Below are 22837 nucleotides of genomic sequence, written 5' to 3'. Positions count from 1 at the left end.
ACAAACTGTGAACTCCCTTTGATTTTAATTCCAAACTGTGAACACTCTATTGGTTTTATGTTTTGGACTGTGAAATCTTCATTGAATTGATTTCAAATCCGTAAACTACTTTTCCCCTTAATTAATTTGGGTGAAAACTCATTTAATGAGGGTAATTTATGTTTTAAACCCTTAGTCTTTTAAGTTATGTTTCTTTATAACATTGTATTTTAGCTTAGGTTTCAATCCAAACCTCTTTGTTAGCTTTTTTTTAAACAAACCCTAAGGCTATAGATGATAAAATGCAATAAGAATTGCAATGCAATTTCACTTACAATTGTTTAGGGTTTAGGCTTTACCTGATCTAAAAATTTCGAGCTGTGACAACTGAAAGCATGGTTGAGATTACCGCGAAGTTCAGCGAGAGGGATGTATTGGTTCTACAGTTTGTTGTGGATTAGGAGACGAAGAAGACAACGTACCATGACATGCTGATGGATGACATCAGGGAGTTTGTTAGCATGTTGGGATACAGAATGTTGGAGGACATGATTGATAGCGCTTAAGAGATGGAGATTAAATTGGAGATTCGAATGAAGCAGAAGCCAGCTCAAGTTCAGGAAGCTAAGGAACCGAAAAAAGGCCCAATACTTTTGATTTGCGATCTATAGTCCAGTAGGGTCAGGGTCGTTGTGGCAAGTGCGGGAAACAGCATGAGGGAGTATGTCAATTAGTAGGTTCGAGCTGCTATATGGGCGACAAGAATGGTCATGTTAGCAGGGATTTCCTCTAGGGATCGGGTTTAATTTGCTTTCATTGTAATCAAATAGGCCACAAGCAGGCCGACTGCCCGAGGTTATCAGGAATATTAGTAGCGACATCCACTCCAGCCATACTAAGGATCACTGATAGCTATCAGGGCAACAAAGGCTCCTATGGTGAGGAGTTGGGCTTTTCGGTTCACGGACACGGATGCCCGATCAGTGCCAGGTGTTGTCACTGGTATGTATTTCTCTTGTATTTTCATGCTTTAATTATTTATGCTTATGTTTTATATGCTTATATTTAGGGATGTTCTTAGTCAATGGGGTGTCGACTCATGTTCTTTTTGATTTGGGGGCTACCCAGTCTTTCATGTCTCTTGCTCTTAAGAAGTTTGATGATTCTTTGGGTGCATTGGATTACTGTTTGGAGACAGAGATTGTAGTTGATCATACTGTGAGTGGTTCAAGGGTCCATTTGTATTTCATTCTCGAGTCGTTTTACAAGAAGTATTTGATGGATTTGGTCCCTATTCCTCTACGAGGGATAAAGATTATTGTGGGTATGGATTTGTTGAGCTATAATAGGGCTATGATTGACTGTGAGCATCAACTTGTGAGAGTTCAAATCCCAAGTAGGGGAGAACTGGTTAATCATGGAAAGGGAATGCAACGCGGACCAACTATTTGCTCAATTACGAGGGCTAGTAGGCACCTTCAGCAGGGATGATCATGATTTTTTTCATATGTTATAGATACTTGGATTGGAGAAGAAGTATGTGGATGGGGTACCTACTATTCAGGAGTTCCCTAATTTGTTTCCCGAGGACTTATCAGGGGTGCGTCTTGAGAGGCTGGTGGAGTTTCAAATTGATTTCGTTTCGGTGTGGGCCCGATAGCCAATGTGTTGTACCGCTTAATACCTTCGAAGATGCAAGAGTTGTCCATATAGATACTAGAGTTTTTGGACAATGGGTTTATCATGCTTAGTAGTTCACCCTGGGGAGCATTGATCCTATTCGTGAAAAAGAAGGATGGTTCGCACAGGATGTGCATTAATTACTGAGAGCTAAGCAATTGACAGTTAAGAACTGTTATCTACTTCCGAGGATTAACGATTTGTTTGACCAACTTCAGGGTGTGTATTGATTCTTCAAGATTGATTTAAGATTGGGCTATCATCATATAAGTGTCAGGGATGAGGATGCACAGAAGACAAGCTTTAGGACTCGTTATGATCATTAGGATTTTGTGATGATGTCATTCGGGCTAACCAACACACCGACATCGTTCATGGATCTAATGAGCCAAGTATACAGTATGATGTTGGATTGATCTATGCTAGTATTTATGGATGATATCTTAGTCTATTCTAAGATCAAGAAGCAGCATGAGAAGCACTTACGGGAGGTTCGAGAGACTTTAACGAGGGAGAGGCTTTATGCCAAGTTCTCCAAGTGTGAATTCTGGTTGCATGAGGTGCAATTTTTGGGTCACCTCATCAACCTAGATGGTATATTGGTCGATCCGTCCAAGGTTGAGTTTATGAAGCAGTGGGAGGTCCCGAGAACTCCATCTGATATTCGGAGTTTTCTTGGTTTGGTATGGTATTACCGGAGATTCATCTAGGATTTCTCCAAGATTGTTGTTCGTTTGACCAGATTGATGAAGAAGAATGTTACCTTTTGGTGGGGGCCTGAGTAGCAGGTGTCATTTAATACTTTGAGACAAAGATTGTGTGAGGCTCAAATACTGATCCATCCCGAGGGTATGGATGACTTTGTGGTCTATTGTGATGTATTGATTATGGGATTGGGTGCAATGCTTATGTAGAGGAATCACATGATTGCTTACGCTTCAGGGTAGTTGACACCTCACGAGGTGAATTACCATACTCTTGATATGGAGCTAGAGGCTGTGATTTTTCCCTCAAATTTTGGCAAAATTATCTATATGGGGTCCGGTATACCATCTACACAAATCACACGAGCCTGGGATATTTGATAGATCATCCCAACCTAAACATGTGTAACATCCCAACTTCTAGGTATAATATTTATATATTTATTTATGAGTTAATTGAGCAATTCAACGAGTAGGTGCCCCAACTCGTCGAGTAGAGACGAATTGGCCACGTTGGTTTTACAACCAACTCGATGAGTCAGAGAGGCCAACTTGGTGAGTTAGTGTTGTGAGAAGAACCCTAGATCTCCGGTGTTGGGTCCTATTGAAAGGGCCTTAAGCCCTCATTTAAGCCTCACCAGCCACCTTACTCCCCTGAGTGAAACCCTAACCGTCTAGAGTGAGCTAAGAGAAAAAAGAGAGTTAATCTTGGGCATTTTGGTGATCTTTTGGAAGAGAAGAGAGAAGAATCACAACAAGGAACGAAAAGGGATTGTTGGCTCTGGTATTAGAGTCGTGATTTAAGTGTTAATTAGAGATGATTATCCTATGTGTTAGGCGAAGGCTAGTTCGGTGATTTGTGTACGAGGCTTATTTGCTTGCTTGCTTATGAGGTGAGTCTTCTCACTATACTTACCTAGAGTGGTAATCTTTATGTGACTGGAGGGTCTTATGTGCTTATATTGAGTATTGTCATATCATGCATTATGTGTTTGTGATTTAGGTTGTATATTATACTGAGTTTATTAAGTTAGGATTGGAGGGTCCACTCAAGTTGTAGGACCGGAGGGTCCTATTGAGATACATTGACTGGAGGGTCTTATTCGAGCAAAGCCATGACAGGCTAATGAGATATGTTTGGTATTTTAGGGAACATACTAAGCTTCATACTTACGGTATTATGTGTTATGTGCTTCAAGTACTTCTCCGGATCACGAGAAGGCATAGACTTGATTGTACACACGAGACGGAGACATATTTTTGAGGATCCTGAATTGTGTTTTTAAATAATTTATGAATATGTGTTTTGATAATTCAATATTTTTGGGTATTTTGTGATTGTGTTAACGAGAATAATGTGATTTTTAAATGAAAATTTACGTTGTTACAACATGATGTAGCATACTGTGGTAAAGGATTATGATTGTAAGATCTTATATCATCCATCTTGGGGGAGGCCAGTGTAGTGGCTGATGCCTTGAGTCACAAGGTGGCCATTACTCTTATCAGAGATCTATGTTTGAGGATGGTCATCGTTTCCCCACTGTTAGATTTGATAAATAAAAGGGAATCTATAGGGGTTGAAAAGGGAGAACCGGAAGGAAGAGAGGATACGGGGTCAGATTTTGTTATTTTTCAGAGATACCCATGGGTTATTGACTCAGTACGGCATGGTATGGTTTCCAACTTCTGGTGGGGTGATGCAGACTTTGCTGGAGGAGGCGCATCGATGTTATCTATGCATCGGGGGGGGGGGGGGGGGGACAGAAATGTATATACACTTAATATTTAACTATTGGTGGCCCTATATGAAAAGGGAGATAACGTGGTATGTAGAGAGGTGATTAAATTTTTGGAAAGTCAAGGCCGAGCATTAGAGACCCATGACAAATTACACCCGTTAGCCACTCCATGTTGAAATAAGAGGAGATCACTATGGATTTTATCATGAAGTTGCCAAGGACAACACGTGGGGTTGTTTCTATTTGGGTTATTGTTGATAGGTTAACCAAGAGCACCTACTTCATCCCGATTTAGGAGAGTTAATCCGTAGAAAAGTAAGTTGAGATCTACATTAAAGTAGGTGGTTGCATGACATTGGGTTCCAGTCTCAGTGGTTTTAGATCATAATGTCCATTTCACTTCCTGATTATGGTTGAAGTTCCACAAGGATTTAGGTACTCAATTACTTTTTAGTACCACCTACCACCCACAAATTGATGGACATAGTGAGCGAACTATTTAGACCATTGAGGATATGCTACGTGCGTGCTTGTTAGATTTTGGTGGGAGTTGGGATACCTACCTTTTTTTTAGCCAAGTTCCCATACATTAGTAGTTACCACGCCAACATTGGTATGCCTTACTTTGAGCTCTTTTAAGGAAGAAGATGGTGGACTCAAATTTAGTAGGGTGAGGTTGGTGAATGGGTGATGTGGAGCACCGAGGTGGTGCTCAAGACCATTTAGTTCATTGAACACGTACAAGATAGGTTGTGTACTGTATAGAGCCGGTGGTAAATTTATGTTGGCCGATGTCGATCTAACCTCAAGTTTCAGGTAAGAAATCTAGTGCTCTTAAAGGTGTCGCCTTGGAAAGGTTTCATCCGGTTTCGGAAGTAGGGAAAGTTGGGGACCTACTTTATTGGTCCATTTAGAGTTATACCCCGGGTGGGCAAGGTAGCATATCAATTGGATTTACTCGCATAGCGTGACTATATTCAAACCACATTTCATGTCTCTCAGCTACGATAGTGTTTAGCCGATGATTTTGCAATGGTTCATTTGGATGACATTCATGTCGATGAGCACATGAATTACATGTAGATACCCATTGTCATTATTGACAAGAGGACGAAGAACTTGTGCAACAAGGTGGTGAGATTGGTGAAGGTGAAATGGCAGCACCGAAAGGGTTCCGAGTGGACTTGGGAGCACGAGAAGGAGATAAGGGAGCATTACCCTGAGATGTTTGTAGCAACGGACTTCGAGGACAAATTCTAATTAAAGTGTAGGAGAGTTGTAACCCTATTTTTAGGTACAGACTTAAACTTGTTTAATTTTTGGATTTTCAGTTGGCCACGACATGGTGAAGAGATTGCCATAATCTGACAACTTTGCATGAAATGTGTGCTTCACTTGATTCACCACGACGTGGACATCTTTTAGCCACGATGTAAAAACCTAAGATTTTAGGCTTAAGGCCCTATTTAAAGAATATGATAGCTAGGGTTTCCTTCAGCCTTAGCCTCCATCACCTCCTAAAGTATTCTTGCGAAAACCTTAGCCTCTTGCAAGTTTTGGAGCTCATTTTGGTGTTTTTGTAGCCTTGGGACGAAGAAGAAGGATCTCTTGTGCATAGATCAAGCAAGCTACTCAACCCTACTACTTGTGTGGATCTTGTGGACCATTTATGATCTCTCAAGTTCTCTTTTTGGTGATGTATTCCTTTTAGCTCTAGTTTATTTAGTATTTTTTTGGTATGCCTTTGACTTTTGGATGGATGTGTAACGCTTGTGTTTCTGGGCTTGTAATCAATATTGATATAATAGTCTAGGTTAACCTTTGTAACCCGTTTTGAAATAATAGAAGTGTATTATTTGAGTATTATGTGTTATGTGCTTAATTGTGTGTCTTAATTTAATTCAGAATAAAAATTAGCATCAGAAGTGAAATTTACGTTAGAACGAAGTTTCCGAATATATAAAGAATGCCGAAATCCGAGTTATAACGAAGAAGTTATGACCTGTCGAAGTTTCGCGATAGAATTGGCAACGCATAATGACGTAAAAAGTGAAATTTACGTTAGAGCGATATTTAGCCTTAGCGATCTAAACAAAAGTTGTAGAGTTCGTTAAACCGAGAGCGTGCATGAAAAGAACGCCCAAATCTAACTTCGTATGAGGAAGTTATAATTTTTCGAAGTTTCGACTTAGCGGTATGCAGCCCGAATACTCAAAATAGAGATCAAGTGATATTTAGCCAAAAAATTCTAAATGAGAATTGAAGATCTCATCGATAGTAGTCCAACGATAAAAAGACAGACAAAAACGGAGTTCAGATGAAGGAGTTATGAATTTCGAACAGAGTTTTCCTATCCCGGCCTACTAAAAATAATATATAAGTAATATACTTATAATATATTAAAAATCAAGTCAAAATTATCCAATGAAGAGTAAACGAGAGTTGTAGAGCATAATCTCACCTTCGCGTCGAAATAAAAACGTCGAAAACAAAGTTCGTATGCCAAAGTTATAAATTTCTGAAGTTCGGCGCGCGAAACCCCAAAATTGTCAGATACCACGACATGGCAAGCAGTGTCACGACGTGGCCAGTCTTCTAACACCTTCGGGAGTCCCCCAGACGCAACTTGCGATGATGCATGCAGTGATGACCAAGCCCACGATGCGGAAAAGGGTGCCACGACGTGGCAAGGGCCAGTTTTGCCCTATAAATAGATTTGAAGGGCCAGCCAAGTTTGGCTGCTCATTATCTCATCTCTTACCTGTATTGCATCAATTTACGTGCAAATAAGTACCCCCGAAGCCCCGGTATCATCCCGCGACCCGAAGCGAGCCCCGAAGAAAGTCCCGAAGCCCCGAAGATCCTGAGAAGTAAGATTCTCGAGCCGAAGCTCTGCCCGCGAAGAGCTCGGTTTTTGTGAAGATCTTCCAGATCTACTAAAGAATACTACTTCTGCAAGTCGTAGTGCTGTCCGATCATCTTCTGATCAAGTGAGTGTCTAGTTACTTTCTTCTAACGCGTAACTATGAAGTATTTTATACGATATACGTGTTATGTGTATATTTTGTTGTTATATGTGTGAATGTATATTCACTTTCTTCTATCTCATAAATCTGATTCATTCTCTATGAAATACGTGTTATGTGTGTGTGCCTCATCTGTTATATTGAATATGTATTGATTGAACATGCTAACTGGTTTTAAACTAAGTATAACAAAAAAAAATTATTTACTCATATGTTGGGTAGAACATGGGTAGATAGTTGATGTGTGATAAAAAGATGAGAGGCCTTGATGTTGTTGATGTTGACCTAGTGATCTAGCGGAGTATGGATGACGACCACGGACTCTTTCTAGATAGTCCAGTGGAACGCTAGCAGGTTCATAACCTGTAGGTGTTGTGAACGATGTGTTCACCGGTGTACTCTATCCCCTTCATGGTTGCCTTTACGATATCTACTATTGAGGAAACCCTTAGCAGTAATGTTCGTCCCGATGAAAATCCTAGATTACGTCCCTTGAGATAGATGTTGTTTTAGGGACATAAAGTGAGGATAATGGGAATAGGTAATCGGGTTATTGTTGGTTGGTGAAATTAAATATAATTTTTTATTGTGGGTTGAAAACCCTATATGCTCACGAAGCTCCCAAACCTGACCCACTCAGTCTTATTTGCATTACAGGAAGTGGCGCGAGGGCATAAGATGGATGAATCATCATGTTGTTTTGTTTACAAGTCTGTATATGTATATATTTGTTGAATGACTTGTAATGTTATCATTTATGCTTTATGGTCTATATCGGAACATGACATCCCAATTTTTTATTATGAAATGAAATTATATTTCTCTATGAAATGTTTTGATAAAAATCTATTTTATCATGTTTTGTTTTTGGGAACAAATTCTACATCTCTTTAAAAAAATCAAAATGATTTACTCTGAAAATGTTTAAAAAGCATAAATGAAACTGGTCTTTTCTGGCCGAGATTTTGGGGATGTCACAGTTAGTATCAGAGCATTAGTTTAAGCGAACTAGGAATTTGTAGGATTTCTAGACTTAAACTTAGAATGCTAAGTGGAGATTCTGAGATGTGTGTCTGATATATCAGAGACATGAGACAAGTATATTTTAGGAAGCTGCCTAAAATGTTTTTATGTGCTAAATGTTATATGTTGCCATATATGATATTATTTGTTCGTATCTATGGTCTGTTGCCGACCGGGTATGGAAACCTTATATGTGTAGGATTCTAAGCATACGTCTACGATATTAGAACTAGCATGTAAACGTTTCAGAGTAATAAAGATGATTTGAATATCTATCATGAATGTGGATCTAATTTCACCTTATTTGGTGTGTAGATCAAAAATGGTGAGAACAAGGAGTGGCGTTGGAAACACGGATGAAAACAGGAATCAACCGCCAATGACTAAGAAAATATCTGTTGTAGCAGCAGCACCAGAACCAATAACAATGGTTGGGGTGCAACCCATGATTCGGGCTATGTTAGCCGAACAAAGGGATGAGATGCGACAGATGTTGCATGATAATAGGGACGAACCTATCATGCCCATCGAGAAACCTAAATTTATTCCCGAGAAATCGGAGGAAGGGAACAATATTCGCATTATGAGTCAATTTGGGACTCAAGGAGAATGAAGGAACAACTTGGAAAGGAGAAACAATAAGGATAGGTGAATGTACAAGAATTTCTTGGGTGCCAAGCCGCCAAGTATTTCTGGAAGCCCAAAGCCTATTGAGATTATGGATTGGATCTCCGAAATGGAGATGGTATTTGAATGTTGCGACTGTAGCAACAAACAGAAGACTGTCTTTGCAGTTAGACAATTGAAGACTAGAGTCTTGATTTGGTGGAACTTGTTGGCAGATACTATGCCACGAGGAGAAGCCCTGAAAATGTCATGGGAGGAGTTCTTGGAACAGTTAAGGGTACAGTATTGTTCAGAGATAGATCTGATTGATTTGAACAATGAGTTCCAAAACTTGAAGAAGAGGAGGATGAGCACAGATGACTATGCTACTGCATTCACTGAGAAAATGAAGTTATTTTCGTACCTAGTTCCAACGAAACTCTCCAAGATTGAGAGGTTCGCTAATTGACTACCTGCCGACTTTGGCCCGACAGTCAAGATGGTGACCACTCTGAAAAAAGGTTGTTCGAGCAGCTAAGAATGTGGAGGACCAGCATATGGAAAAGGGTATTGAGAGGATAGAGGTTGGTGAAAAGAGGAAGTTCGATGGAACTTCAGGGTCCAACAAGAAAAACAAGTTCTCAAAGTCTAGTTCGAGAGGAGGAGGAGGGGAAGCGAAATGGTGCGAAAAATGTAAGAAGAAGCATCATGGAAAATGTAAGGTAGTGGCCACATGCTTCAAATGTGGAAAGCCAAGGCACTATGCCAATGAATGCACCCTCACTAAGAAAGTTTGCTATGGTTGTGGTGAGGAGGGACACATGTCGAGGGACTGCCCAAAAAAGAAGGAGGCAGCAAGACCCAACATTCCGCCAAAGCTGAAGGCAAGAGCATTCCAGATGACACTGGAAGCTGCTAAAGATGAAGCTGATGTCGCTTTAGGTACCTTTCTCGTAAACAAATTGCCTACCCAAATTTTATTTGATTCTGGAGCCAAATACTCCTTTATTTCTCATGAATTTGGTAGAAATCTAGCTTTGCATGTAGATAGACTAGATAATGCCTTATTAGTCGAAGTTGCTAGTGGCAAGTTTGTACCTTTTAACCTTCGTATGAAAAACATGTTAATTGACTTGAATCGGAATAAATACCACGAGGAATAATTGCCTATTGAACTAAACGGCTTCAACATCGTACTTGGAATGGATTGGCTTAGCGCCAATGACACCGAAATATTGTGCAAGAAGAAGATAGTCAAAGTAAACCCACCTGGGAAAGAGTCGTTTATGGTTTATGGAGATAAACGCAGAGTAAATTCTAGAATCATTTCATTAATGAAAACCAGAAAGTCTTTGGCCGAAGGATGTACATCATATCTAGCCTTCGTGATCGATGCTAAGAAGGAGAAAAAGGCGATGCATAGCATTCCTGTTGTATGTGATTATCCGGAAGTATTTCCCGAAGATCTTCCCGGATTACCGCCTGATAGACAAGTGGAGTTTAGAATAGACTTGTTACCAGGGACAATGCCAATAGCAAAAGCACCTTACCGACTAGCACCGACGGAGATGAAGGAGCTGATGATGCAACTTCATGAGTTATTGGACAAAGGTTTCATAAGACGTAGTTCATCACCCTGGGGAGCTCCGGTGTTATTCGTGAAGAAGAAAGATGGACGTATGAGAATGTGCATTGATTACAGAGAGTTGAACAAGGCAACAATAAAGAATAGATACCCGTTGTCGAGGATTGATGATCTGTTCGATCAACTACAAGGTTCAAGTTATTTTTCAAAGATCGACCTAAGGTTAGGATATCATCAACTAATGCTCCAGCAGCATTCATGGATTTGATGAATAGAGTGTGTAATCCGTTCCTCGATAAATCTGTGATAGTGTTCATAGATGACATTTTTATTTATTCAAAAATCCAAGAAGAGCATGGCAGACACTTGCGAGAAGTGTTAGAAGTCATGAAGAAGGAGAAGCTATATGCTAAGTTCTCCAAATATGATTTTTGGATTAGAGAAGTCCAATTCTTGGGTCACGTGGTCAACCAAGAAGGTATAATGGTTGATCTGGCAAATATTGAAGCTGTGACAAAGTGGGAGTAACCGAAGAATCCCACGGAGATCCGAAGCTTTTTGGGATTAGCCGGATATTACCAAAGGTTTATCCAGGGCTTTTCTTCGATCACTAGTCCATTAACAGCTCTGACCCATAAAGGAGTCGCTTATGCTTGGAATAATAAGCACATAGAAGCTTTCGAGTTGCTAAAGAAGAAACTATGTAAGGCACCGATTCTATCTCTACCCGATGGAGTTGAAGACTTCACTATTTATAGCGATGCGTCTGGAGTTGGATTGGGTTGTGTTTTGACCCAAAGAGATAAGGTGATCGCATATGCATCTCGACAGCTAAAAGAGCATGAAAAGAACTACCCGACTCATCATTTGGAGTTGGCAGCGGTAGTTTTCGCTCTAAAAATATGGAGGCATTACAACTATGGCACGAAGTGAAAACTTTTCACTGATCATAAGAGTCTCCAATATCTCTTTAGTCAGAAGGAATTGAATATGAGGCAACGACGTTGGCTAGAATTACTTAAAGACTATGATTGTGAGATACTTTACTATCCCGGTAAATCTAATGTTGTTGCTGATGCTCTTAGTCGGAAGGTCAATCTTGAAAAGAGAAGGCCAAGAGCATTGAGAATAGAAGTTGTTTCGACTATTTTGGAAAGTATAAAGAAAGCTCAAAGAGAAGCTTCTGAAAAGAATGACCGGAAAGAGGAACGTTTGGGTAAAACGTTGGTGTTCAATACAAATAGTCATGGACTGAAGGTATTCCAAGATCGTATTTGGGTACCTAAGTCAGGAGGAATAAGAGATCCTCTGATGGAAGAAGCTCACAAAACCATGTACTCAATTCATCCTGACAGCACTAAAATGTATAGGGATCTGAAACCCTACTACTGGTGGCCGACGATGAAGCTTGATGTTGCAAAATATGTGGCCGAGTGTGTGACTTGTGCAAGAGTCAAGACACAACATCAGGAATCGTATGGGAGTTTAGAACCTTTGCCTGTGCCTATGGGTAAGTGGGAAGACATTGCTAGGGATTTTGTCACTAAACTGCCCAGAACAAAAAGTGGTCACGACATGATTTGGGTGGTCGTTGATCGATTCTCTAAGAGTGCGCATTTCATATCAGCTAATGAGAAATGGTATATGGAAAAGCTTGCGAATTCTCACGTGAAGGAAATTGTGATGCTTCACGGTGTTCTGTTAACGATTGTATCGGATCGTGATAGCCGTTTCACCTCGAGGTTTTGGAAAAGTCTATAAGAGGAAATGGGTACCAAGTTGTGTTTAAGTACAGCTTACCATCCGCAGACTGATGGTCAGAGCGAAAGAACGATACAAACACTTGAAGATATGCTGAGAGCATCTACCCTGGAATTCCTAGGTAATTGTGATGAACATTTACCTTTGGTAAAATTTTCCTACAATAATAGTTTTCACTCGAGCATAAAGATGGCACCTTATCAAGCTTTGTACGGACAGAAGTGTCGTACGCCGTCTTGTTGGCTTGAGGCTGGGGAAAAGCAGTTTATGGGACCCGAGATGGTTCATCAAACTGTTGAAAAGTTGAAAATAATTAGGGAAAGAATGTTAGCCACTCAAGATCGTCAAAAGAGCTATGCTGACAAAAAGCGAAGACCGATGACTTTTGAAGTTGGAGATTCGGTTTTGCTTAAAGTCTCGCCGTGGAAGGGACTTATAAGATTTGGTAAAAGGGGAAAATTAATTCCAAGGTTTATTGGACCGTTTAAAGTTCTTCAGAGGGTTGGGAACCAAGCTTACAAGCTCGAACTACCAGAAGAACTGAATGGAATTCATAACACTTTCCATGTGTGTTATTTTAGGAAGTTCACGGGAGAATTTCCCGGCATGATTCCACTTTCGAAGTTGAGAATTGATGAGAACAAAAGGTTGATTGAAGAACCAGAGGCAATCGATAACCGAAAGAATAAGAAGTTGTGACGCAAGATGGTCGAGTTAGTTCTTGTCCGATGGAAACATACGAATGGGCAAAATCTCACCTGGGAGACGAAGAGTGACATGATGAGTCGTTATCAGCATTTGTTTGTTGATGTGTGATTCCGAGGACGGAATCATTCTAAGGTGGAGAGAATTGTAACGCCTGTGTTTTTAGGCTTGTCATTAATATTGATATAATAGTCTAGGTTAACCTTTGTAACCCGTTTTGAAAGAATAGAAGTGTATTATTTGAGTATTATGTGTTATGTGCTTAATTGTGTGTCTTAATTTAATTAAGAATAAAAACAAGCATCAAAATGAAATGTTAGATAAAGCCGATATCTATGGATAATGTTGTAGTAGTTGAAACGAGGTTTCCGAATATATAAAGAATGCTGAAATCCGAGTTATAACGAAGAAGTTATGACCTGTGGAAGTCTCCCGACAGAACCGACAACGCTGAATGACGTAAAAAGTGAAGTTTACGTTAGAGCGGTATTTAGCCTTAGTGATCTAAACGAAAGTCTTAGAGTTCGTTAAACCAAGAGCGTGCATGAAAAGAACGCCCAAATCTTACTTCGTATGAGGAACTTATGATTTTTCGAAGCTTCGACTTAGCGGTATGCAGCCCGAATACTCGAAATAGAGATAGAGTGATATTTAGCCAAAACTTTCTAAATGAGAATTGAATATCTCATTGATAGTATTCCAACTATAAAAAGACAGACGAAAACGGAGTTCAGATGAAGGAGTTATGAATTTCGAACAGAGTTTTCTTGTCCCAACCTACTAAAAATAATATATAAGTAATATACTTATAATATATTATAAATCAAGTCAAAATTGGCCAATGGAGTCTAAACAAGAGTTGTTAAGCATAATCTCACCTTCGCATCGATATAAAGAACGTCAAAAATGGAGTTTGTATGCGAAAGTTATGAATTTCTGAAGTTCGGGGAGCGAAACCCCAAAACTGTCAGATACCACGACGTGGCAAGCAGTGCCACGATGTGGCCAGTCTTCTGACACCTCCGGGAGTCCCCCAGACGCAACTTGTGATGACGCATGCAGTGACGACCAAGCCCACGACGTTGAAAAGAGTGCCACGAAATGACAAGGGCCAGTTTTGCCTTATAAATAGATTTCAAGGGCCAATGGAGTTTGGTTGCTCATTCTCTCATCTCTCACCTGTATTGCATCAATTTACATGCAAATAAGTACCCCCGAAGCCCCGGTATCATCCCGAGACCTGAAGCAAGCCTCGAAGAAAGTCCTGAAGCCCCGAAGATCCCGAGAAGTAAGATTCCCGAGCCGAAGCACTGCCCTCGAGGAGCCTGGTTTTTGTGAAGATCTTCCAGATCTACTGAAGAATACTACTTTTGCAAGTCGTAGTGTTGTCCGATCATCTTCTGATCAAGTGAGTGTGTAGTTACTTTCTTTTAACGCATAACTATGAAGTATTTTATATGATATACATGTTATGTGTATATTTTGTTGTTATATGTGTGAATGTATATTCACTTTCTTCTATCTCATAGATCTGATTCATTCTCTATGAAATACGTGTTATGTGTGTGTGCCACAGCTATTATATGGAATATGTATTGATTGAACATGCTATACTGGTTTTAAACTAAGTATAAAAAAATATATATTTTTATCTACTAATATGTTGGGTAGAACATGGGTAGATAGTTGATGTGTGATAAACAGATGAGAGGCCTTGATGTTGTTGATGTTGACCTAGTCATCTAGCAGAGTATGGATGACGACCACGGACTCTTTCTAGACAGTCCAGTGGAACGCTAGGAGGTTCATAACTTGTAGGTGTTGTGAACGATGTGTTCACCGGTTTACTCTATCCCCTTCATGGTTGCCTTTACGATATCTACTGTTGAGGAAACCCCTTAGCAGTAATGTTTGTCCCGATGAAAATCCTAGATTATGTCCCTTGAGATAGATGTTGTTTTAGGGACATAAAGTGAGGATAATGGGAATAGGTAATCGGGTTATTGTTGGTTGGTGAAATTAAATATAATTTTTTATTGTGGGTTGAAAACTCTATATGCTCACCAGGCTCCCACGCCTGACCCACTCAGTCTTATTTGCATTACAGGAAGTGGCACGAGGGCATAAGATGGATGAATCATCAAGTTGTTTTGTTTACAAGTTTGTATATGTATATATTTGTTGAATGACTTGTAATGTTATCGTTTATGCTCTATGGTCTGTATTGGAACATGACATCCTGATTTTTTATTATGAAATGAAATTATATTTCTTTATGAAATTTTTTGATAAAAATCTATTTTATCATGTTTTGTTTTTAGGAACAAATTCCGCATCTCTTAAAAAAAATCAAAATGATTTACTCTGAAAATGTTTAAAAAGCATAAATGAAACCGGTCTTTTCTGACCGAGATGTTGGGGATGTCACAGGATGAAAATGATAAATTTTGCAACTTTATGGCTTACCGTAGTCCCTCATTATATCTTATGGATCTACAAGTTGGTATAGTCTCGGTAATCATGTGTGAGTTTTAGGTCCCGTTTCTCATTTTTGTTTTTATGTATTTTGGGGAAGGACATGCATGGGGCATGGATGTCCATAAAGTTTGGATTTTTACGAGCCCTTTGAGTCCTTAGAAGTCTTCTAGAATGTATGGGCTAATGACATAACTGATTAAGAGCTTAAGAAAATAAGTTGTTTTCAACTTGTTGCCAGGATGTGGCAAGTTGGGTGCCACGACATGGCAAAAATGGAAATCACAACCATTTTGTTGAGAAGGTATAACGACGTGGCCAAAGGATGGTCATGACGTGGAGGTCAACTGGCATTGAATGTTGACTTTTGATCGGGTTGACTTTTATTCAAATTGATAGTTTTAGAAGGTGGACTAAGGGTTTGCCTTGTATGATTCTGTAGCACCTGCTTTTCAGGTGTGTGAGCTTTTTAGATGATGACTACGTTGCGAGGTGAGTATTTTCAATATACTTTGTAGCATGCTAGTTGCCTTTGTGACTTTTGCAAGGAAGACCAGGTTCTAGCCTCTGATATTTGTATGAAAGACTAGGGTTTGGCCCCTTACATTTCCACGAAAGACCAAGAATTGGCCCTTGGCAATGGTATAAAAGACCAGGATCTATCCCCTGAAACTTCTACAATTATAGACAATGATTTGACCCATGACATGAAGTGATTGTCAGACTATGATTTGAGCTATAGCATTCACGTGGGGTTGAAATAGACTCGTTGTATGTATGATATGTGGTATTTTTGGAAACTTACTAACATTTGTGTTTACAATTTTGTGGTTTATATATTTCAGGTACTCCTGGTTCCAATGGGAAGGGTCTGGCATGATTGCATTGCATCCACAAGAGATTTCACACTTATGATTTTGTTTTCACTCTGATGTAATTGGAAATACTTTTGATACTACCGCTATTTTGAGAGTAATGAATGAATGTTTTAGTTTAATTAGAACAAAGTTTTAACTAGTATTTTTGGGATGTTACATAAAACAAAAAGGAAAGCCATAGAATTTAGAAAATGAGTTTCCATTTCCTACCAAAACCCCTTCAATCCTTCCCGTAGTTTTCTCATCATCGATCCATTTGATATACTATCATCCTTCTCATCCAAGATTTAAGGTAATGACATAGTAATAGGTGACATTCTACACCCATGCACATGTGAACATAAACACCAAAACATGAAGCGATAAAGATTGTCGCATATTTCGTGGGGTGTGTAAATGAGCCATGATTCCCTAGATGAGTTCAGGTTTGTAGGTTGTAGTCACAACAAAATCATATGTTCTATCATGTTACAATGAAATGAAGTTAGATTAGGCCAATGTTCCATGTTGCAAACTAAAAGGACACCATTTCAAACTATAATCCTGTGTTATGGACACCATTCCGAATAAGGACAACATTTCTAACTATCTTTTGGAACAATTTTTGACATTCCAGAGATATTCTTGTAACATCTCAAAATAAAAACCATGACAAAAAAATCATTTTTAATTATTAAATAAACCATAGTTATCAAAATCATTACATCCAAAAACATGAGTCATAGTATTAAATTAGAGTATCATATTAAAAGACATGTTAGTATATTAGAGTCAAACATCCCAGGCTTAACATAATGGTGTGTGCACTGTAGCCATCCCGAGCTCTTCCCCTTGCTACCGAAAGTACCTGAAACCAAAACTGAAAACTATAAGCACGAAGCTTAGTGAGTCTCCCCAAACTACCACATACCATACACATAATCACATAATCACATGATAACATATCATGGGCCTTGTCCGATTCAATGGGCCCCGCCCAGCATCAGACAATGTCTGGCATCGGGCCTCACCCAGCAACGGACCAAAATTCGGCATTGGGCCCCGCCTTGCATCGAGCAAAGCTCAGTGTATATATAAACATATCAAAAAGTACACATAAATAATCACATAACATAAATATATAAACATTCCTCGGGCCTCGCCCGACATCGGAACGAAATTCGGTATCGGAACCCACCCGGCATCTAGCAAAGCTCGGTATAGATATAAACATATCAACAAGTACACATAAATAATCACATAACATAAACATATAAACATTCCTCGGTCCCCGCCCGACCTCAGACCGAAATCCGGAAGCATACAAACATTCCTCGAGCTTTGTCCGGCATCGGACCGAACTCTAAAAAATACAAAACACACAAATGCAAGAATCATCAAGACCTCAAGCATATGAACATCACTCAGGGACCGCCCGACATCGGATAGAAACTCGGAAACATATAAACCTACACCGGGCATTTCCCAACATCGCACCTTAGCCCGGAACATACTAGAATACATATAGGGGTTGGCATTGGTGCCTTCAACCCATTCATACATGAGGAAACTCACCTCGCACTGCTGAAGTACAACGAATAAATCTCTGGTTGCAGGCTGACAGATCCCCAAACTGTCAATCATCAAAACAAAACCCAATTAACCATTTGGGTTTTAATGCATAACCATAAATCCACACTTGAGGTAAAAGTACCATTTTACCCCTAACCTAGCTTGGTCCAAGACCTAGGCCCAAACTCACACTCTGAAGGCCTAAAAGCCAAATAAGCAACTGAGGCCCAACTATGGGCCAATTTTCCAAATTGGGTCCAAACCCCTCACATGGTCCTTACCCTAAAGCCTATCCAAAACACTAGTCCATATACTTGTTCTTGGATGGCCCATCAATAGCCAAATCACCAAAACCCAAAGGAAAGGCCCAACTCAAGGCCCAACCAAAATTAGGGTTTTCACATAAAATGACGATTTGGGTTAATTAAAAACACTTAACCCATTAAGGACATAATGCATTAAGTCCATAATTCTACTAACTCAATCATACGGTGTGGTCAGGCGTAATTCATAATTCAATTTCAGTGGTCCAAAATTCAGGTCCCGATAACTCCAAAACTAGTACATCCAAAATTAGGGTTTTCTAAACCCTAATTAGGGTTTTCAACCCAATCGCGTGCTAATTTAGATAAATGGTTAAAATTTTAGATTAATTAAAGTTAATTAAGTCGGGCACCACCCACTACCACCTGGGGTAATGGTGGTAACAGCGGCTCACAACAGCAGCCACCACCTCGTGGTGGTGGTGGTTATGATTCTAGACCAAAACATGTCCAAGCAACTCAAAAAGTAATCCAATCATACATAAATGCACACCGCCACCCAACACGATGGTTGGTGGCAGCAGAAGGTGGCAGCCACCACCTCATGGTGGTGGTGGTGGATTTTCCTTGATTATTTTGGCCATAAAATATGGTTATACAGTATAATATCCAAAACAACACACACATACACAGACACACATGCTCAGCCACCCTTGTGGCGGTAGGTGGTAGTTGGAGGTGACAAAAAACGGTGGCAGCCACCACCTCATGGTGGTAGCGGTGGGTTTCCTGCCAAATAAAGCACTACACATACACATCCGACCTGTAACATCAACACACGAATAGTAGCATGCAGTAGAATCACAGAAAACACATCCGACATGGCTACCCTCGATGTGGCAGCGGCAGTTACAGCAGCGGCAACAAGTCTTCAGCCGCTCGGAGTGGCGGCAACAACGTAATAGTGGAAGGGAGGTGGCGGACGGCAACCGGAGCATAAAAAAGTAGTCGCTTGGGACGACAGCAACGATGCAACATCGGAAAAGATATAGAGAAGGAAGAAGGTGGTACGAAACCCACCGAGTACAACAACATCAACCTCGCCTCACGGTTCCGGCGAACCACGTGAAGTGCTTTGCTGTTCACGACATCTGGCAGTGGTGGTGGCATTTCAATGGCGAAGTAGCAGGTGGAGAAGGTGGAAGCTGAGAGCACTCTAAGGTGGTGGTGGCCGTGAGAAGAATTAGGGTTAGGGTTGAAGGTGATGATCCTTAAGATGAGAGGAACGACCACCAAGTTCAAGTCCCGTATTTGAATTATACTTCATTTTTTTTTTCCAATTTTGGTCCCTCTCCACAAAATCCTTTTCAATTTAAGTCAAGAAATTACCCCTTTAGCCTCTGCCTCCAATAATCCTTTCATAATAAGTCCAAAAATTACCAATCATACCCTGACTTCTGAAATCCTTTTCAAATTAAATCCATAATTTACCAAACAACCCTCAACCTTGAAAATTCTTTACAAATTAGTCTGGAAATTACACTCTTAACCCCCAAAGTCCAAATTGTATCATTTAACTCCTAAAACAAATGCCTTACTAATACATTCCGAAATTAGGGCTACTATTCATTTATTAATTTTATCTATTTATTTATTTAATAAACAAAATGTTACAATTCTCCCCCACTTAAATTAGATTTCGTCCTCGAAATCATTCATTACCATTCCTGTCATGCCAAACAACTTGAGCAACTCGGTGATAAACCCTTAGAATACAACAACCTTCCTAAGGCAATCGAATCCAACCCTTGCATGGATCTACGAGTCGAAGATGAACGAATTCCTTGAAACATGATCATATTTATTCAATCTGAAATCTGAATTCTCGAGATGGTCTGACTCACTGACAGACGACCATACTGATCCAAAGCTAAATCCATTCCATAAATTCCCCAACTGACTACTCAGATTCTGATGTTAGGGTTTTCTGTCAGAAGCAGAATCACTGACCAACTATCCCTGCAAATCAATTACACTTAACAGTAGGCTTAGATAATCCTTCGAGTAGGAGATCTATCCTTACAATGGTTAAACTCAAATGAGAGCTACGCAATAGGGTCAAATCAATTACTTTGAGGTTATTTAATCCAAACTGCAAGTGACTTAGCACTTTCGATCCACAAGCTACTCCACACATATGAATCCCCAAAATACTACTACTACCTGAAGCATCATACTACCTTTGATCTGTTTTCCAAAGGCAACCGAGACCTCGCTAGTCCCTAACTTATCTGGAATACTAAATTCTTGTCTGGTTGCTAAGCCAACAGTAACCTCACAGTCGCCCCATGCGACTTCCGAAGAGGACTTCGGCTATCGAAATCTGCCCTAACCATATTGCCACTCATGGTCCGACTACCTGTCACCATCGAATCTAATACAAAAAGTGAATGCTACCAGAACCACTGTAGTCGTACATAACGCCTGGTCTCCAACGACCTATCGTTTCCCGAATCTGATCATATTGTGGCCTACTCACATTTGTGCGGCTGACCTATCCTAGCCTAAATCATTTGAAGGAATCTGTGAGTGACTTAGAATTACCCAAGCAACCAGTTACCCATCTATACCTGAAATCCTAAAACACTAATACTGCCAAACATATCTAGGTGTCGGCCTCCCCTTCGGTCTATTTCAATTGCATAGGGCCGAACATATCTGGGTGCTGGCCTCCCCTTCTATTTGTTTCAACCGGATACTGCCGATTATATCTGGGTGTTGGCCTCCCTTTCATTTTATTTGAACTGGATATTGCCGAGTATATCCGGATGCTGGCCTTTTCATAATCCTACGAACTGACCCACCGGGCTTAACTTATCTGAATGAACCTGTGAATGCTTACGACTTATTCCATAGTCTAACAACACTTTCCCATACTATCCGGTTGCTAGTGAATGCTACCACTATCTCGCAGTCATACAAAACTTCCCACACTATATGGCCGCTAGTGAATGCTATGGCTATCCCACAGTCTTACAACACTTTCCACACTATCTCGCTGCTAGTGAATGCTAAAACTATCCCGCAGTCTTACAACACTTTCCACACTATCTCAATCGTTGATTACCAATCCGAGCACATCTAATATCGAGCTCACACACGATCTAACATCCCAAACTGAACTCATGTCCTGACTAGAATAGCCAACCTGATTCCCTAAAGCCTACTATCAAACATTCCGAGAATGCAATCTCATTATTGGCAAGTTTTTCTGAACTTCCAACTCACACTATCGTCAATCCATACATCCTCTTGGGTCGTATTCCTTCCTTAAAAGGATGCAAAACTTATCCCAATTTCAAAATGCTCCTGCTTCTGAATCCCTAAAAGATGCTGGATAACCATCATGAGGAACCCTGATATCAAACCTTCCACATAACACCCCTGGACCGATCTCGACCATAAACCAAATGACATTGTACAGTCCTAAACGATAATTAGGAAAATGACCTTCCGCTACCCACTAATAATTCTCAGCATGCAAATGGCATATGGCATCACTTGAAGATATAACCCTAACACAAACAGGGAAACAACCCAAGTGTACACTTACCCAAGCCCTTGGAACGAAAAACTCAATTGTGTAGTTTCTCGCAAGTGCTGCATTGAATCTGGCCTTGGTGGCATATCAAAAGCTTATCCAAATTCTTGGGTATCTCCCTAGGACCCTCCAATATATGCACATGATCTGGTCCCCTCTTCCCAATGTGCTCCAAATCAGTCTCCCGCTCTTGGGCTCTAGAAATCATATCATTCAGTGTCTCGCACCCCGAGATACTTGAGATCTCCCTGATATCATTCCATTGTTTATCATGATACCTTACCTTCTTCATTTCATCATCTGTTGCATAATGCGGTACCAAATAAGCTTTCTCCCGAGACTTGGCAGTGATCTTTGTCACAGTCTCAGTAGTCTGGCGGAGATCCAACAACTCTTGTGCTAACTATTGTGCCTCACTCGCCGGGGCAACTTCGCTCGAAATTTGGTAGAAAACTCATCCCATGACATAGTATCAACCACTTCATCACCCAACTCACTACCAACCTTTTCCCACCAATCAGGTCCCTTGTCCTTCAGGAGGCAGGAAAAAAGTTGGACCTTGTCCCCTTCAACAATATAACTAGTACAAAAACATTGGCGACATCTACCAATCACCTGCTTCTAGCAATGGGGTCCCTAGCCCCATGATATTCTGGAGCTCCACAAGCTCTGAACTCCCGAAATGTCAACGTATGCATCCCTATCATGGCTGCTATTTCAGTACGGAATGCACCCAACCTCTCATTACAATCTCCAAAATGCCCTCCTTGACTGTACCAAAGATCACAAGAGTCTGGTCAAATGTACTGCGTGTGACCTCAGGTGAAATGAACTCTCTCATCTGCTCATCAATCTGCGTGACTCCAAAGCCCGAAGCCTGATCCTTCACCGGCACCAGAGCTGCCAACTGGCCTAGTGCGTGGCGTCACCATACTAAAAATACACCATAACAAACATCAGAATGCTCATCATAACTCGAGGGATCTCACATACTACAAGTTCCCTAGGTTTATCTCAACCTTCCTTGATTCGAGTATGGATCCTCTACTTTTAGTAGTACGGGCCCATACTACCTTCCACATCTATCCTTACTTTCCTCAAGAACTGCCTTGACTCCGCTAAGTCCCTTTTCACTACTACTACTTCATGCACTAATCCCATCCTAGGCTTGCCCTAGGGTAATATCCGACCCACTCTCCGACATCAGTTGCATAAGAGGTCCCTGCTACCTTTCCCCAACTAGCTCGTGAATACCATT

At 40.4% G+C, this 22837-nt stretch overlaps 1 protein-coding gene across 1 annotated transcript; it reads left to right on the top strand.

Annotated features, from left to right (window-relative positions):
* Positions 1-914: 914 nt before the first annotated feature.
* Positions 915-1639, top strand: LOC145016706 (uncharacterized). The gene is made up of 3 exons (XM_078974950.1): positions 915-981; positions 1049-1389; positions 1496-1639. Exons 1-3 carry the CDS (start codon positions 915-917, stop codon positions 1637-1639), a joined length of 552 nt encoding a protein of 183 aa, XP_078831076.1.
* Positions 1640-22837: the final 21198 nt, after the last annotated feature.

The sequence above is a fragment of the Lactuca saligna genome, chromosome 9 (assembly GCF_052625555.1).
Source record: "Lactuca saligna cultivar CGN05327 chromosome 9, ASM5262555v1, whole genome shotgun sequence".
Lineage (NCBI taxonomy): Eukaryota > Viridiplantae > Streptophyta > Magnoliopsida > Asterales > Asteraceae > Lactuca > Lactuca saligna.
This window is presented reverse-complemented; position numbering and strand designations above follow the sequence as displayed.

What these genes read in the sequence shown, in the direction of transcription:
- LOC145016706 (XM_078974950.1), top strand. Translation starts at nt 915, where the DNA reads ATGGTGAGGAGTTGGGCTTTTCGGTTCACGGACACGGATGCCCGATCA. An exon ending in AGTGCCAGGTGTTGTCACTG is followed by an intron (nt 982 to 1,048) that starts GTATGTATTTCT and finishes GCTTATATTTAG; the next exon opens with GGATGTTCTTAGTCAATGGG. An exon ending in TCCCAAGTAGGGGAGAACTG is followed by an intron (nt 1,390 to 1,495) that starts GTTAATCATGGA and finishes CATATGTTATAG; the next exon opens with ATACTTGGATTGGAGAAGAA.